Here is an 18,654-nt window from a genome sequence, read left to right on the forward strand (position 1 = left end):
CTGCTCATCACCTGCCTAATACAATCCCTACAGTGAAGCATGGTGGTGGCAGTATAATGCTTTAGGGGTGTTTTTCAGCTGCAGGGACAGGATGACTGGTTGTCATTGGAGGAAACATGAATACAGCCAAGTACAGAGATATCCTGGATGAAAACCTCTTCCAGAGTGATCAGGACTGTTACGGTTTAGGACTAGGAGAACTAAAGAAGGTGAACCCACTGGGCCGCGACAGCGAACCTCCCCAGGACGAGTGGACCAGGTAGACCACCCCCTATTCAGGGAGCGTTTGGAGCAGGCCCAGGAGAGACTACTGCATGGCAGTTGGTACTAGAAGAAGGAGGGAAGGTAAGAGGGCTAGGCAGGGACGACGGAAAAAAACATGAAAGACGACGAGACACGGATATGGGAGACTGATGAAAAACAGACGGACGATGAGAGACAAACCAGTAGACAAGATGAGGACACAGGACTACGGATGAGCAGAGGACAACGGCGGGAGGACTTAGCGGAGGAACAGGAGCACCGAGGAAACGGATACACAGGAGGACTGGAGCTGAAAGAAAACAAGGAAACAAACGATGGTGAGGCACAAGAAACAAAAGCAAGTAACGGAAGACAAGCCGCAGGGAGAATGCCGAGCACGCTGAAAAGCGTGGAAGCCAGAGACACTTGCTAGGAAACAAATGACAATCAGGCACAGCCGAAAGGAAGAGGCAGCCTGATATGCAGAGCGGCAGCGTACCTTCCGGGTCAAGGTCCTCCAGGGGCATAGAGAACAGCGGAAGGAGTGGCTGATCATAGAAAACAGTGTGCGCGTGCGCAGTGAAACCTAATGCGCGCATGCCCGACAGGAAGCAGGAGCCGGGGGTGCTAGCAGAGGAGCCGGCGCTGGAGGGAGAACAGGAGCGCGCCGGAACGCCGTGGAATGGTAAGTATGAGGGCGCAGCAGGGGCGGCAGCGGTGATGGCTTGACCGACGGCGACCTGACAAGGACCTCAGACTTGGCCGAAGGTTCACCTTCCAACAAGACAATGACCCTAAGCACACAGCTAAAATAACAAAGGAGCGGCTTCAGAACAACTCTGTGACCATTCCTGACCGGCCCAGCCAGAGCCCTGACCTAAACCCAATGGAGCATCTCTGGAGAGACCTGAAAATGGCGTCCACCAACGTTCACCATCCAACCTGAGGAACTGGAGAGGATCTGCAAGGAAGAATGGCCGAGGATCCCCAAATCCAGGGGGGAAAAACTTGTTGTATCATTCCCAAGAAGATTCATGGCTGTACTAGCTCAAAAGGGGCTTCTACTCAATACTGAGCAAAGGGGCTGAAGACTTATGGCCACGTGATGATTCAGTTTTTCTTTCTTAATAAATTTGCAAAATTGACTACATTTCTGTTTTTTTTTAAGTCAAGATGAGGTGCAGAGTGTACATTAATGAGAAAAAAACAACTTTTGAGGCCTGACCTTAGCTCAGAAAATCCTGACTTTTGTGTCCAGAGCTGGATCAGGGGTGGCGGGAAAGTTAATATAGGTGTGTGGTTTTTTTATATAGGAAAAATTAAAAAAATAACAAAAATAAAATAAATATATAAATAGAAAAATAAATATATATCTATTTTTTAATAAATAAATAAAAAACGTGTTAATTTTGTACATTTTCATTTAGGTTTGTTGTGGGGTGAATGTGGTGATGTACGGGGGTGACTGTAAGGTGAGGCAGTGGGACCAGTAGGGTTTTGTTGCGTTTGCGGTGTCTTTTATAATATTTTGGTTTAGTGTAATGTGTTTATAGTGTTTATATTGTATATAATATTGTATATAGGACGGTGTGAATGTAGCTTGGGTTTGTATATAACAGTATGAATGAAACTGGGCCGGGGGTCTTACATGATTTTATACTTTCTATTATTTTAGATGGGATATTAATGTAGTTATGGGTATTTTGTTTCTTCACTTTTAGTTTTATTTTCTTTATTATTTTTTTCTTTAATGTTATTCTAATTTTTTTTTCTTATACCTCGTTTAGTAGATCGAGAACTTTCCTCCATTTTGTTTCCATTTCTGGTTTATTTACGTATATGTGATTTGTGTCTGATTTTATGTTGTCTTCTGGTCTGATTGAAGCTTTGTTCTTATGTTTGTTTTCTGTTGTGTTGCATCCTGTAATGTATTGTAGTTGTGTTATGTGATGTATCTATATATAATAAAAAAGACCTACATTCTATTACTCCCTGTTATCAGCCATTACTGGCAGGGTTGACTACAATCTATTACTTTCTGTTATCAGCCATTACTGGGGAGGCAAAAGTAATTTAGATCAAATGTTGTAATAAAATTCATATTTATATTAATACTTTCTCCTGTGTGTCTTTTGTTCTTTGGGATCAGATTTTGTGTGACTCTTCTCTTTTTAGTTTGTGTTTGCTGTACCCACAGTTTAGGATAGTCTTCATCAGATATCATTGAGCAAATATTGAATAAAGACTCAAGATTATCATTAGAATTATCCCATTGAAGGTTAAATCATTAATATAACTCTTGTAAAATTGAAGTTGACTGGAGCAAATGTAAATATTGTAGATAAATGTGTTTTCAAAATAACATTTGTAAATAAGGGGCAAAACGCATCCCCATGGCGGTTCCCCAAGGTTGCCTAAACAGCGAACCCTGGAAGGAAAATCCATTGTGTGTAAAGTAAATGGATGAACACATGCTCCGGGTCACTGTACAGTTATTCTTTCAAATAAGAAATTGCATTTTAATGTGGAATATTGAATAGAACAAAGCTCTGTCTAGAGTCCAAATAAATATTAATTGTTCTATGAGATGTTTTGAAGGAAGCTAATTAGACTCAATGGATCTCTAAGATAAGACTTTAAATTGAACATATATTTATGGAGATCTATACTTATAAAATCTTAAAGATGACAATTCAGGGAAGAAGTTGCAGAGATAATAAGTAGATGAGTGGTATTCTATTCTTATCTCTTGGGCAGATGGCAGGACAAGCTCATAAATGGTTTTTTTTGCAAAAATGTAATCTTTCTCCATCTCGGCAATAATGCCGTCATTCTCTGCTGTCTCTAAAACATGATTGAGCTCCCATATATCTTTACAAGGCTGTGACTCTCGAGTCAGGAGAGCCGCTGCCAGTCTGTGCTGTGAAGTCTGTGCTCGGAGTGATGTGCACGGATTCTGAATGAACACTATATTCATTTGTATCACTTACACATGTGTTTGCTTCATCATTTATAATAAGTGAAAAAGGAGCGATCATCTCACCCGTCCGGGTGCACGGCAAAATACTGCAGTAATAGCAACACTCCAAACGATGGCCGACAATCCCATCTTCTTAAAAGAATTGATTTATTCATCCAGTAGTGTAAACGGCACAAAGAATGGTTGAACACAACAGCACAAAAATTAAAAAGGCAGAAAAGAAATATCCGCTGTGCTCCCAGGCAACATGTGTCAGACCTGCGTGGTCCTGTGTGAAGCCGATCCATATTATCTTTCCTTATGTCCCTGAAACTGATGTGTAAAAACACCAAAAGTGGATACAGAGGGCCGAACACTGTATTACCATACTGACGACAAGGGATGATCTATTCACCGCAGCGACAATGGTACTGATCATGGCGGTATCTCTAAAACAAAGGTTATTAGTTTCCGCTGGCCGCGCATAATCAGATTTTGCACATTGACGGTCTGAGGTGGACGAACAATGAGGAAATGGAGGAGATGCCCGGGTGTCTTGGTCAGTAGGTGGGGAGAATTTATCATTCCCTCTATGCCAGCTGTCTTGTATAATAATTATGGTGTCTGCCAAATTTATGCAATAATTGGAGATTTTTAATATTTTTTCTGCTAAATGAGTGGATCCAACAAATTTATTATAATTTATGAAAAATATTTACACAATTTATATCCCCTGTCTGACACAGATTATCGTTCAAGAGAAGCCCCTCACTTATTATGATGTGTGCACCCCCGAATACATTTAGCTCAACTCACTTAAGGCTCATGGCACAAAATAGGAAACACCAGTATTGATAAATCCCCTCTGTCCGAAATACCCAGTGGTAAGGGGCCCCGATAAGGGACTGTTACCTCTGCTGAAGGCCCCTGACGTGCTGCCCTCTACATTTCATGGTGTAGTGCTCCTAACCGCGATGGGCACGTCAGTGACCCCAGCAAGGTCTGAATTTAATCATAGGACCTTAATACATTTCTTTGTCCCTTTAAGACTGCATGTCCATATTTTACTCCTACTGCCAAGTAGGAGGAGTCAAGATGACCAGAGAGCCAAGAGGACAAGACTGCACTGGAGGGACATTCACTACGGTCAGGAGGAGGTAAGAGGACGAGCCCCCCACAGATTCCCTGCTGGTTATCGGTGGCCGTGACCTGGAAATCCAGAAATCTTAGAAAGATGAAAATATGAAGTGTCTTGGTCTGGGGGGGACATTTCTTCTCCCGGAGGCACAAAGCCTTATTTATGTGGAAGGTGACCTCGATGTCCCCTCCGGCCCGCACTGTGCCCTCGTTCCTGCCTCGGCCATGACTGGGAGGATTTCTTCTTGTTGCTTATGATTGAGACTTTGTATCTTTCTTACTTGTTTCAGTTCCTGTTATTTTGCAGAGTTTTACGTGTAGACGAGTCCCGGATGACACAATGTAACTCCACACTGACAAGTTGTTACTGTGACGCCAGCTGTTACGTGAAGCTAAATATAGTGATCAGCCGCAGGAGGGAAGTTCACTGATCGTTACCGGCACAAAATCAGTGACCAAAGGGGAGAAGAAAGAGGAGACATCGAGCACCGGACGCCTGGTCCAGGGGTAAGACGAGAATCTACCGGCGGAGTCTCCGTCTCTGCAGACCTCCATCTTGTGTTTCTTACCGTCCACAACCCTGACACTTATCTGCCCCACTGTGGTCTCCTATTTCTGTCCCCTCATGTCCACCCCGAGTGTCTGACTCCCATTCTTACTACATGGGATTCTCTGCCCCCTTCCCACCATCGCTCTCCACCTTCCTCTGTGATATTTCTTCAGTCTCCTGATATTATGTCTTGTAGGTTCCCACCCGGCAATGTCGTGTCCTCGGCAGCTCTTTTTCTGCTTCAGTTTGACTTTCCTGATAATTCAGCAGGTACAATAGTAATAATAATAATAGTAATAATAAGGATAATAATATCAATAAGAAGCTTTCCAGTATAATGTGTGCAGGCGTCGCCCCCAGAATGGAAGTAAAGATTATTGTCCTAGGTGACACCATAAATCTGCATCTGTGATTTTGGCGGATGATTCGCACACTGGTTACACTGCCGGCAGATTCTCCTTTATCTCCTGCAAAGTTTATATCATCAGCAAAAAACAACAAAGTACTCCATCCACAAAATGATCGATAAAGACATTTAAAAAGAATCTGAAGCAACAAAAAACTTTGCACTCCTCCCGATACAGATCCCTGCGCTGCTCTCCCCATACAGATCCCTGCGCTCCCCACTGCTCCCAGTACAAATCTCTGCGCTCCCCATTGTTCCTGGTACAGATCCCTGTGCTCCCCGCTGCTCCCAGTACAGATTCCTGTGCTCCCCACTGCTCTCAGTACAAATCCCTGTGCTCCCCATTGTTCCTGGTACAGATCCCTGTGCTCCCCGCTGCTCCCAGTACAGATCCCTGTGCTCCCCACTGCTCTCAGTACAAATCCCTGTGCTCCCCATTGTTCCTGGTACAGATCCCTGTGCTCCCCGCTGCTCCCAGTACAGATCCCTGTGCTCCCCACTGCTCTCAGTACAAATCCCTGTGCTCCCCATTGTTCCTGGTACAGATCCCTGTGCTCCCCGCTGCTCCCAGTACAGAACCCTGTGCTCCCCACTGCTCTCAGTACAAATCCCTGCGCTCCCCGCTGCTCCCAGTACAGATCCCTGCACTCCCCACTGCTCCCAGTACAAATCTCTGCGCTCCCCATTGTTCCTCGTACAGATCCCTGTGCTCCCCGCTGCTCCCAGTACAGATCCCTGTGCTCCCCACTGCTCTCAGTACAAATCCCTGTGCTCCCCATTGTTCCTGGTACAGATCCCTGTGCTCCCCGCTGCTCCCAGTACAGAACCCTGTGCTCCCCACTGCTCTCAGTACAAATCCCTGCGCTCCCCATTGTTCCTGGTACAGATCCCTGCGCTCCCCACTGCTCCCAGTACAAATCTCTGCGCTCCCCATTGTTCCTGGTACAGATCCCTGCGCTCCCCGCTGCTCCCAGTACAGATCCCTGCAGTCCCCGATGCTCCCAGTACAGATCCCTGCGCTCCCCATTGCCCCTAGTAGAGATCCTTGCGGTCCCCACTGCTCTCACTACAGATCTCTGCGCTCCCTGCTGCTCCCGGTACAGATCCCTGCAGTCCCCAATGCTCCCGGTATAGATCCCTGCGGTCTCCACTGCTCCCAGTACAGATCCTCATTGACTCCACTGCTCCCGGTACAGATCCCTGTGGTTCCCAATGCTCCCGGTACAGATCCCTGCACTACTCGCTGCTCCCGGTACAGATCCCTGCAATCCCCACTGCCTGGTACAGATTCCTGATATCCCCACTGCTTTTGATACAGATCTCTGTGGTCCCCACTGCTCCCAGTACAGATCCCTGTACTCCCCACTGCTCCCAGTACAGATCCCTGCGCTCCCCATTGCTCCTAGTACAGATCACTGTAGACCATACTGCTCCAGTTCTAGATCCTTGCAGTCCCCACTGCTCGCGGTACAGATCCCTGTGCTCCCCACTGCTCCTGGTACAGTTCCCTGAGCTCCCCGCTGCTCCCAGTACAGATCCCTGCGCTCCTCATTCCTCCTGGTACAGATCCCTGTGGTCCGTACTGCTCCTGTTCTAGATCCTTGCAGTGCCCACTGCTCCCTGTAGCAGATCTCTGCTCCTGGTACAGATCCCCACAACTTCTGGTACAGATTTCTGCGCTCCCCGCTGCTCCCAGTACAGATCCCTGCGCTCCCCACTGCTCCCGGTACAGATCCCTGCGCTTCCTGCTGCTCCCGGTACAGATCCCTGCGGTCCCCAATTCTCCAGGTACAGATCCCTGCGGTCCCCAATGCTCCCAGGACAGGTCCCTGCAGTCCCCAATGCTACCGGTACAGATCCCTGCGCTCCCTGCTGCTCCCGGTACAGATCCCTGCGGTCCCCAATGCTCCCGGTACAGATCCCTGCGGTCCCCAATGCTCCCAGGACAGGTCCCTGCGGTCCCCAATGCTCCCAGGACAGATTCCTGCTATCCCTGCTGCTCCCAGTACAGATCCCTGCGGTCCCCAATGCTCCCAGGACAGATCCCTGCGCTCCCTGCTGCTCCCGGTACAGATCCCTGCTTTCCCCAATGCTCCCAGTACAGATCCTCATTGTCCCCACTGCTCCCAGTACAGATCCTCGTTGTCCCCACTGCTCCCAGTACAGATCCTCGTTGTCCCCACTGCTCCCAGTACAGATCCTTGCGCTCCCTGCTGCTCCCAGTACAGATCCTCGTTGTCCCCACTGCTCCCAGTACAGATCCTTGCGCTCCCTGCTGCTCCCAGTACAGATCCTCATTGTCCCCACTGCTCCCAGTACAGATCCTCATTGTCCCCACTGCTCCCAGTACAGATCCTCATTGTCCCCACTGCTCCCAGTACAGATCCTCATTGTCCCCACTGCTCCCAGTACAGATCCTCATTGTCCCCACTGCTCCCAGTATAGATCTCTGTAGTGTTCACTAGATGTGCATGAGCCTAAATGTATGAAATCTGCTTCACATATTTAGAAATTACATGAATTACCCAGATTTGAGCCCTTTTCAATTCGCTTTGCATAAATCTCATAAAATGGCTGCCGCCATGTGAAAGATGATCAGGAGAACAAACTGGGAAGCAAAACAAATAGGGTTTTATCCGAGGATACAGGGGTATGGAGGAGAGGCGCTCGCTGTGTAATGGGAACAACGTCTACCCATGAGCCGACTGCTGCAAACCCCGGACATCCCACCAGAAGATAAGTGTGTGGGGATAAGCGTCAGACAACTTGGGTAAATATATAGATCTATTAAACCGCAAAAATAACAGCGGCCTTTTATTCACCCTCATCTGCCGAGTCCATTCAAGGGACTTCACCAGCAGCGCAAGAGAAAAACGCTCATCTCCATACAACCATGTGAGAGATAGATGGATCATGACGTCACAGGACAGCGTATGTGAAAAGGAATAACGTGTGCACTACCGAAAGGGGCGCCATGGTGGGTTCCCACACCGTGTCACAGTGACATAAATCAATACAACCTGGCACTCAACCTAAGGTGAATCTCCTTTTATTGTGGTAAAGGAGAGATTAAACGTTTCGGCCTTTGTGGCCTTCTTCAGTAACTACGGTAAGTACAGAATGATAACAAAAAAAACTAAATGAGGTGACATCACTCAGAAAATGAATAAAGTATGTAGATAAACAGTAACAATGGTCACAAAGAATGCAGAATAGATGCACCTATGGAGAAGGCGAGCACCAATACATTTAATATTACAGTCATGAAGCACCAATATACTCTGTATATATGAGTGGTAAGTACCAACTCTCTCTAGGCACTCCTCGGGTGCCCTTCTGGGACTACTCCAAACCAATACATAGACAAGAAAACGGAGGAAAAAAGTCCACTTCAACATATTTAGAACACAATATACAAAAGATTTATTAAGTAATCAATACAAATACAAATATGTAAAATACAAAAACATGGGTGTATTGTTAATACCGCCATATAGCAGAAGACACATAGGAGGAAATGCGGCAATGACCAAGTCAGGGGGGGAGTTCACATATACACCTTTTGGGTGGCAGCGTCAGCTCAGAAAGTAAAGAGAATGTATGACCAAATACAATCACTACGTCTAAATCACATGGCACAGGTAGCCCAAAGTACAAAGATCATATCTTCATAAGCACATATAGTTGCTGCTTACCCATTATGGATCAGGTGTCACCCTGTTGAAAAAGCCACGCGAAACGCGCGTCCGGGGGGACCGAGTGAGGTGGGGAGAACACACCTGATCCATAATGGGTAAGCAGCAACTATATGTGCTTATGAAGATATGATCTTTGTACTTTGGGCTACCTGTGCCATGTGATTTAGACGTAGTGATTGTATTTGGTCATACATTCTCTTTACTTTCTGAGCTGACGCTGCCACCCAAAAGGTGTATATGTGAACTCCCCCCCTGACTTGGTCATTGCCGCATTTCCTCCTATGTGTCTTCTGCTATATGGCGGTATTAACAATACACCCATGTTTTTGTATTTTACATATTTGTATTTGTATTGATTACTTAATAAATCTTTTGTATATTGTGTTCTAAATATGTTGAAGTGGACTTTTTTCCTCCGTTTTCTTGTCTATGAGCACCAATACATTGTTCATCCACATAATCTCACAGCAAGGCTTTTGCTTTCTAGAGTATAGAAAACGGCAAGAGCTATTTAGCATTAAATATACAGTTGCATGAAGATAAGAAAGTATAATATGACATATCGTGCTTATCAAAGAGGAGCAGAAATTCCTATGAGCCGTGCTGTGGAGCTGTGGTCCGCCTATAATCTATAGATAAAGCGTGGACATAGGAATAATCTAGAAGTGACGTGCCGCACTGTCAGATAGACGTGAGCTGGCGGTGTGCCGCCTACCAGGTTTAATCTCTCCACACAGGACAGCGGGCATGGACAAGTGAGCGTCCCCATATGGCCACACGCTATAGAAAAGCCAATCAGTAAGGACGGTAGGTCAGAGGTCACGGATGGGCAGGAAACGTGGATATGAAAGTGCAGCGCCCCAGTGTCCTGGTCGTTGCAGTACTGTGGCTCCGCCACTATGGGGAGCCATGGTGCGTCCGATGGCACTGAAGGAGCTCATCTGATCAGGTATCACAGACACCAATACATTTCACAGCCGGGCCTCCGGGGGGAGCTAAGGGTGCTATTCATTAGGCCACTCCCCACCATAGTGGGTAAACTGGGGGTCAGGCAGGAAGTTAGATCAGAAAGCTGACTGGATTGGACGAAGCAACACCTAGTGGCAGAGGGTGTTATGGAGGAAGAGACAGTAGGGTCTCTGTCAGGGGTGGGATCCTGACAGAGGCTTGGCATTAGAAAGAACGTAACGGGTCCGCGCCAGCTCCGGGAAGCGGCGGGGCCCAAGAAAGGACTAGAAGCGAGATAGATTGTGCTGAGTGAGAAACGAGATCAAGCAATAGGAGAATTCCAGTAGGGGTCGTGCTGTAAGACCGGAGCAACACCCTACTGAGGCACACTACCGGTGGCCGGAACGCCGAGGGAGAATTATAACATTCAGCTTCAAGCAATACTCTAAACAGCAGCAGGACAGTCAGTTTAAGGCGGGCTGTCTAACACATATCACCTATGAAGTCTTGGGAGGCAATTGCGGGAGAGGGGCGTCTCTAGGGTCCCGGAAGAACTCCAGGCCTACCCGACAAACGGGTGCCGTTCTAACTGTAACATCAGGAAAGGACGGAAGATTAGAAGAACATCATTTAATCGAGTTGTGAGGGAACTTAAGAAACAGACACAACGGTTGTGGGGTACTTTCCGTAAGCACAGCAGGGAAGGACTACAACACATAGCGCTAAGAAGGAAGGCACCGATTTCCACCTGTGAAGTGAACTCTGGAGGTGCCATTGGACCGGCCGGACTTGCGCAGCCTGGTGAACCGTATTCTGGACTGAGGACTCAGAGATCTCCAGTAAAGAGGTAAAGAGACTGCAACCTGGTGTCCTCGTTATTTACCGCGACTTGCACCCCGCAACTGCACCGTTACAACACGACTTATTGCACCGGACGTCCCCCACTGACAGACAGGGCCACGGACCGGGTCTAGCCACCGTGACAACCCCAGAGCAGAGACCCAGAGGCCCGGCTCCGGGTACCCCTCGGCCCTGCGGCGGTGTGGGGGCGCTCCAAACTCATAATCAGAGCTCAGTCATAGAGACCAGGAGAGACAGAAAGAGAGCGAGAGATGATGCAAATAATGTGCTGTAACAGGCCATGTGTGGCAATCAGTGTGTGAGAATCGTACAGATATAGGTGATCAGGAAAAAGAAAGGTGAGTCACTGCGGCCAAGAGAAAGGAGAGTCACTGCGGCCAAGATAAAAGAGAGTCACTGCAGCCGAGAGGAAGGAGAGTCACTGCAGCCGAGAGGATGGAGAGTCACTGCGGCCAAGAGAAAGGAGAGTCACTGCAGCCGAGAGGAAGGAGAGTCACTGCAGCCGAGAGGAAGGAGAGTCACTGCAGCCGAGAGGAAGGAGAGTCACTGCGGCCGAGACAAAGGAGAGTCACTGCAACCAAGAGAAAGGAGAGTCACTGCAGCCGAGAGGAAGGAGAGTCACTGCAGCCGAGAGGATGGAGAGTCACTGCGGCCAAGAGAAAGGAGAGTCACTGCAGCCGAGAGGAAGGAGAGTCGCTGCAGCCGAGAGGAAGGAGAGTCACTGCAGCCGAGAGGAAGGAGAGTCACTGCGGCCGAGACAAAGGAGAGTCACTGCGGCCGAGAGAAAGGAGAGTCACTGCGGCCAAAAGAAAGGAGAGTCACTGCAGCCGAGAGGAAGGAGAGTTACTGCAGCCGAGAGGATGGAGAGTCACTGCGGCCAAGAGAAAGGAGAGTCACTGCAGCCGAGAGGAAGGAGAGTCACTGCAGCCGAGAGGAAGGAGAGTCACTGCAGCCGAGAGGAAGGAGAGTCACTGCGGCCGAGACAAAGGAGAGTCACTGCAACCAAGAGAAAGGAGAGTCACTGCAGCCGAGAGGAAGGAGAGTCACTGCAGCCGAGAGGATGGAGAGTCACTGCGGCCAAGATAAAAGAGTCACTGCAGCCAAGAAGAAGGAGAGTCACTGCATCCAAGAGGATGGAGAGTCACTGCGGCCAAGAGAAAGGAGAGTCACTGCGGCCAAAAGAAAGGAGAGTCACTGCAGCCGAGAGGAAGGAGAGTTACTGCAGCCGAGAGGATGGAGAGTCACTGCGGCCAAGAGAAAGGAGAGTTACTACAGCCGAGAGAAAGGAGAGTCACTTCAGCCGAGAGGATGGAGAGTCACTGCGGCCAAGAGGAAGGAGAGACACTGCGGCCGAGAGAAAGGAGAGTCACTGCGGCCAACATAAAGGAGAATCACTGCAGCCAAGAGGAAGGAGAGTCACTGCAGCCGAGAGGATGGAGAGTCACTGCGGCCAAGAGAAAGGAGAGTCACTGCAGCCGAGAGGAAGGAGAGACACTGCAGCCGAGAGGATGGAGAGTCACTGCGGCCAAGAGAAAGGAGAGTCACTGCAGCCAAGAGGAAGGAGAGTTACTGCAGCCAAGAGGATGGAGAGTCACTGCGGCCAAGAGAAAGGAGAGTCACTGCGGCCAAGAGAAAGGAGAGTCACTGCAGCCGAGAGGAAGGAGAGTCACTGCAGCCGAGAGGATGGAGAGTTACTGCGGCCAAGAGAAAGGAGAGTTACTGCAGCCGAGAGGAAGGAGAGTCACTTCAGCTGAGAGGATGGAGAGTCACTGCGGCCAAGAGAAAGGAGAGACACTGCGGCCGAGAGAAAGGAGAGTCACTGCAGCCAAGATAAAGGAGAGTCACTGCAGCCGAGAGATAGGAGAGTCACTGCAGCTGAGAGGAAGGAGAGTCACTGCAGCCAAGAGGAAGGAGAGTTACTGCAGCCAAGAGGATGGAGAGTCACTGCGGCCAAGAGAAAGGAGAGTCACTGCGGCCAAGAGAAAGGAGAGTCACTGCAGCCGAGAGGAAGGAGAGTCACTGCAGCCGAGAGGATGGAGAGTTACTGCGGCCAAGAGAAAGGAGAGTTACTGCAGCCGAGAGGAAGGAGAGTCACTTCAGCTGAGAGGAAGGAGAGTCACTGCGGCCAAGAGGAAGGAGAGTCACTGCGGCCGAGAGGAAGGAGAGTCACTGCGGCCGAGACAAAGGAGAGTCACTGCGGCCAAGAGAAAGGAGAGTCACTGCAGCTGAGAGGAAGGAGAGTCACTGCGGCCGAGGCAAAGGAGAGTCACAGCAGCTGAGAGGAAGGAGAGTCACTGCGGCCGAGACAAAGGAGAGTCACTGCAGCCAAGAGAAAGGAGAGTCACTGCAGCCGAGAGGAAGGAGAGTCACTGCGGCTGAGACAAAGGAGAGTCACTGAGGCCAAGATAAAGGATAGTCACTGCAGCCGAGAGGAAGGAGAGTCACTGCTGCCGAGACAAAGGAGAGTCATTGTGGCCAAGAGAAAGGAGTCACTGCAGCCGAGAGGAAGGAGAGTCACTGCAGCCGAGAAGGAGAGTCATTGTGGCCAAGAGAAAGGAGAGCCACTGCAGCCGAGAGGAAGGAGAGTCACTGCGGCTGAGTGAAAGGTGAGTCACTGTGGCCAAGAGAAAGGAGAATCACTGCAGGTGAGAGGAAGGAGCGTCACTGCAGCCAAGAGGAAGGAGAGTCATTGTGGCCAAGAGAAAGGAGAGTCACTGCAGCCGAGAGGAAGGAGAGTCACTGCAGCCGAGAGGAAGGAGAGTCATTGTGGCCGAGAGAAAGGAGAGTCACTGCAGACGAGAGAAAGCAGAGTCACTGCGGCCAAGAGAAAGGAGAGTCACTGCAGCCGAGAGGAAGGAGAGTCACTGCGGCCGAGAAAAAAATGATTCACTGCGGCCAAGAGAAAGGAGAGTCACTGCAGCTGAGAGGATGGAGAGTTACTGCAGCCAAGTGAAAGGAGAGCCACTGTGGCCAAGAGAAAGGAGAGTCACTGCAGCTGAGAGGAAGGAGAGTCACTGCAGCTGAGAGGAAGGAGAGTCATTGCGTCCGAGAGGAAGGAGAGTCACTGCGGCCGAGACAAAGGAAAGTCAGTGCGGCCAAGAGAAAGGAGAGTCACTGCAGCCAAGAGGAAGGAGAGTCACTGCAGCCGAGGCAAAGGAGAGTCACTGCGGCCAAGATAAAGGAGAGTCACTGCAGCCGAGAGGAAGGAGAGTCACTGTGGCTGAGACAAAGGAAAGTCACTGCAGCCAAGAGAAAGGAGAGTCACTGCAGCCGAGCGGAAGGAGAGTCACTGCGGCCGAGACAAAGGAGAGTAACTGCGGCCAAGATAAAGGAGAGTCACTGCAGCTGAGAGGAAGGAGAGTCACTGCGGCCGAGACAAAGGAGAGTCACTGCAGCCAAGATAAAGGATAGTCACTGCAGCCAAGAGGAAGGAGAGACACTGCTGCCGAGACAAAGGAGAGTCATTGTGGCCAAGAGAAAGGAGTCACTGCAGCCGAGAGGAAGGAGAGTCACTGCAGCTGAGAAGGAGAGTCATTGTGGCCAAGAGAAAGGAGAGTTACTGCAGCCGAGAGGAAGGAGAGTCACTGCGGCTGAGAGAAAGGTGAGTCACTGTGGCCAAAAGAAAGGAGAGTCACTGCAGGTGAGAGGAAGGAGAGTCACTGCAGCCAAGAGGAAGGAGAGTTATTGTGGCCAAGAGAAAGGAGAGTCACTGCAGCCAAGAGGAAGGAGAGTCACTGCATCCGAGAGGAAGGAGAGTCATTGTGGCCGAGAGAAAGGAGAGTCACTGCAGCCAAGAGAAAGGAGAGTCACTGCGGCCAAGAGAAAGGAGAGTCACTGCAGCCGAGAGGAAGGAGAGTCACTGCGGCCGGGAAAAAGATGAGTCACTGCGGCCAAGAGAAAAGAGAGTCACTGCAGCTGAGAAGATGGAGAGTTACTGCAGCCAAGAGAAAGGAGAGCCACTGTGGCCAAGAGAAAGGAGAGTCACTGCAGCCGAGAGGAAGGAGAGTCACTGCAGCCGAGAGGAAGGAGAGTCATTGTGGCTAAGAGAAAGGAGAGTCACTGCAGCCGAGAGGAAGGAGAGTCACTGCAGCCGAGAGGAAGGAGAGTCATTGTGGCCGAGAGAAAGGAGAGTCACTGCAGCTGAGAAGTAGGAGAGTCATTGCGGCCGAAAGGAGAGTCACTGTGGTCGAGAGGAAGGAGAGTCACTGCAGCCGAGAAAAAGGAGTGTCAATGCAGCAGAGAGAAAGGAGAGTCACTGCGGCTGAGAGGAAGGAGAGTCACTATCGTTGAGAGGACAGCTTAGCGCACATTTAGCTAAATGTGACAGTACAGTCTATATGGCAGTAATGCAGTATATAAGTATCGTCTATAGGAAAGTAATGCAGTATATAATTATAGTTGTGGAGACATGAGGATCAGTGGCCTGGTCTTAGGAAGACTGCATGGACCAGGGCTCATACCACTGAACACTCGTGCTCTCTTCCTGTGGGCATAACACTTCTCAGACAACACAGGGTGAGGGTAAAACAGTGTGGCAACAAATTATTGAACCACCAACACACAATAGCATACAGAACAGTCCCAGCACAGTACCCAAGATGGTGCAAATTACAGAGTCACAACCTTCCGCTGACTCACCAGGAATACAGCTGCTTCCAGGACCAAATGCCCCCACCAGTGGCTCCCCGCTTTTTGCGGGCCCCCACAGCGAGGACCTTAGGAAGCTATCCGAGAGCAGTGAGGTATGTGGCCAGGTGACCCGATTGTCCCAACCTGGATTCTTTAAGACGTGTCTGGGGTTTCAATGATGGTCAATGAAGCAGTCCTGTGGTCTTCCAGCTGGGGCCGTGGTCCCCTAAGCTGATCTGTAGAGTCACTTGGACCAGAAGAAAAAGTCTCTTTATAAAGTTCACAACTGGTCTTCAACCAGCATCCAGAGGTCAGAGAGATGTGAATGAGGTCAACCTGCATTGTATGAGTCTGTAATCTATTTGCATAGCTTTTTCTCCATTTGGGAATGCCAACAAACTGTCAAGCATGGTCAATGTATGTAATCAACATATCAGCCAACATCATTGTTCAGTGGCCATGCATTACTGTTTTGCAAAGATTACAGAAAATAAACTGTAGGAGATAATATTGGATGTAAATATTCGTCTTACAAGAAGAGTCAATACTTCAGACAACAGTTTAAGATTTTGTGACTACACAATTTACGTCTTTAATAATTAAGAAGAAATGCTGTGTCGTCACAATATTCTATATGGCAGTAATGCAGATTACTTTTCATATAGACATAAAGACATCTTGGCGCACACTGTGACTTCTGCAGTACTTGCGTCTTTATGATGGAAGCACTTAGGTAGTTTTTATATGTCGTTTGGCAATGGCACACAATTGTTTAATTTTTTTGATTTATAGGACATATTTGATAAATCCCCTTTTTCTTTATTTTTTGCCTTCTCCCATTATCTCAGGTCTTGTGCCTCCGAGTACAGCTGGACATGTACGAGGATTCATTTGACGATCAATACATTGGATGTGTGGACAAAATGGAGTCAGTTGCCCCCGAATTACTGAAGAAGGAGCGAGAGCAGACACCGGATCTGGACAAAGCCTGGAACATTTCATCTGCAGTATGGAAGGAAAGAAAATCTACGATAGGAGATCTCCCTGCTGCCTTTACAGATGAGCACGGGATAGCGGTCTTATTATATACCTACATGGATATACCCCTGTACAAAGAACTGAACAGCGCTGTCCGGGAATATGGAAGAGATCCCGACTCCTTCATCTTTCATTCCTGGCATTTCTATCTCACCAGAGCTCTGAGTTTGCTTCGAGACCGATGTGATGGACATCCGAGGTCTACATACAGAGGGACCAGTAGGGTTCAGTTTGAGCCGCCATCGAACCCTGTGGCCACAATCAGACTGAGCCAGTTTTCTTCCACCTCCTCTGACATTGCGCAGGCACAGCAATTTGGCAACACATCGTTCTTTAACATTTCAACATGCTTTGGAGCAGACATAGAGAAGTTGTCACACTATCCGTCCCAGAAAGAGGTGCTCATACCGGTGGACGAAGTGTTTAATGTCACCAAGTTCATTAGAGAGGGGAACAAGCTCATCCTGCAGACCACCAATAGGAGGTGCAGCTTCTACAACTGTGCCTACCTGGGAGGTAAGAGACCAACAATTAGCAATAAGATCCCAAATGTGACATTGAGCGCTCTTCAGAAGTGCAGTGAGATTAGGCACATAGTTATTACTGTCTAATTCTGGGGCTCATGAAAACTGACTAAGATCAAAAGTCTGTGCAGAGATGCATGACAAAAATGTGCATTGTCTGCAGCCACCACTAGGAGGAGCTCCCTGTATGCAGAGATACATGATAAGATCCTGTCTGCGGCTACCACTAGGGGGAGCTCCCTGTATACAGAGAGATACATGATAAGATCCTGTCTGCAGCCACCACTAGGGGGAGCTCCCTGTATACAGAGATACATGATAAGATCCTGTCTGCAGTCACCACTAGGGGGAGCTCCCTGTATACAGAGAGATACATGATAAGATCCTGTCTGCAGCCACCACTAGGGGGAGCTCCCTGTATACAGAGATACATGATAAGATCCTGTCTGCAGCAACCACTAGGGGGAGCTCCCTGTATACAGAGATACAGGATAAGATCCTGTCTGCAGCCACCACTAGGGGGAGCTCCCTGTATACAGAGATACATGATAAGATCCTGTCTGCAGCCACCTCTAGGGGGAGCTCCCTGTACACAGAGATACATGATAAGATCCTGTCTGCAGTCACCACTAGGGGGAGCTCCCTGTATACAGAGATACATGATAAGATCCTGTCTGCAGCCACCACTAGGGGGAGCTCCCTGTATACAGAGATATATGATAAGATCCTGTCTGCAGCCACCACTAGGGGGAGCTCCCTGTATATAGAGATACATGATAAGATCGTGTCTGCAGTCACCACTAGGGGGAGCTCCCTGTATACAGAGAGATACATGATAAGATCCTGTCGGCAGCCACCACTAGGGGGAGCTCCCTGTATACAGAGATACATGATAAGATCCTGTCTGCAGCAACCACTAGGGGGAGCTCCCTGTATACAGAGATACAGGATAAGATCCTGTCTGCAGCCACCACTAGGGGGAGCTCCCTGTATACAGAGACACATGATAAGATCCAGTCTGCAGTCACAACTAGGGGGAGCTCCCTGTATACAGAGATACACGATAAGATCGTGTCTGCAGCCACCACTAGGGGGAGCTCCCTGTATACAGAGATACATTATAAGATCCAGTCTGCAGCCACCACTAGGGGGAGCTCCCTGTATATAGAGATACATGATAAGATCCTGTCTGCAGCCACCACTAGGGGGAGCTCCCTGTTTACAGACATACATGATAAGATCCTGTCTGCAGTCACCACTAGGGGGAGCTCCCTGTATACAGAGATACATGATAATATCCTGTCTGCAGTCACCACTAGGGGGAGCTCCCTGTATACAGAGATACATGATAAGATCCTGTCTGCAGCCACCACTAGGGGGAGCTCCCTGTATACAGAGATACATGATAAGATCCTGTCTGCAGCCACCACTAGGGGAAGCTCCCTGTATACAGCGATACATGATAAGATCCTGTCTGCAGCCACCACTAGGGGGAGCTCCCTGTATACAGAGGTACATGAGAAGATCCTGCCTGCAGTCACCACTAGGGGGAGCTCCCTGTATACAGAGGTACATGATAAGATCCTGTCTGCAGCCACCACTAGGGGGAGCTCCCTGTATACAGAGATGCATGATAAGATCCTGTCTGCAGCCACCACTGG

At 49.0% G+C, this 18,654-nt stretch overlaps 1 protein-coding gene across 3 annotated transcripts in view; it reads left to right on the top strand.

Annotated features, from left to right (window-relative positions):
* The first annotated feature begins 3,750 nt into the window (after nucleotides 1-3,750).
* LOC143817470 (ecto-ADP-ribosyltransferase 5-like) overlaps nucleotides 3,751-18,654 on the top strand; it is a 29,639-nt gene continuing 14,735 nt past the window's right edge. The window contains exons 1-4 of one of the 3 annotated variants that reach the window (XM_077298905.1): nucleotides 3,751-4,359; nucleotides 4,630-4,846; nucleotides 5,086-5,159; nucleotides 16,280-16,985. In XM_077298905.1, the coding sequence (XP_077155020.1) occupies nucleotides 5,100-5,159; nucleotides 16,280-16,985 (766 nt within the window). In that variant the 5' untranslated portion in view covers nucleotides 3,751-4,359; nucleotides 4,630-4,846; nucleotides 5,086-5,099. Of the gene's footprint in view, nucleotides 4,360-4,407; nucleotides 4,847-5,085; nucleotides 5,160-16,279; nucleotides 16,986-18,654 lie in introns of those variants that run through there. The other 2 variants (XM_077298906.1, XM_077298904.1) reach the window with 2 other exon arrangements.

The sequence above is a fragment of the Ranitomeya variabilis genome, chromosome 3 (genome assembly GCF_051348905.1).
Source record: "Ranitomeya variabilis isolate aRanVar5 chromosome 3, aRanVar5.hap1, whole genome shotgun sequence".
Taxonomy (NCBI): Eukaryota; Metazoa; Chordata; class Amphibia; order Anura; family Dendrobatidae; genus Ranitomeya; species Ranitomeya variabilis.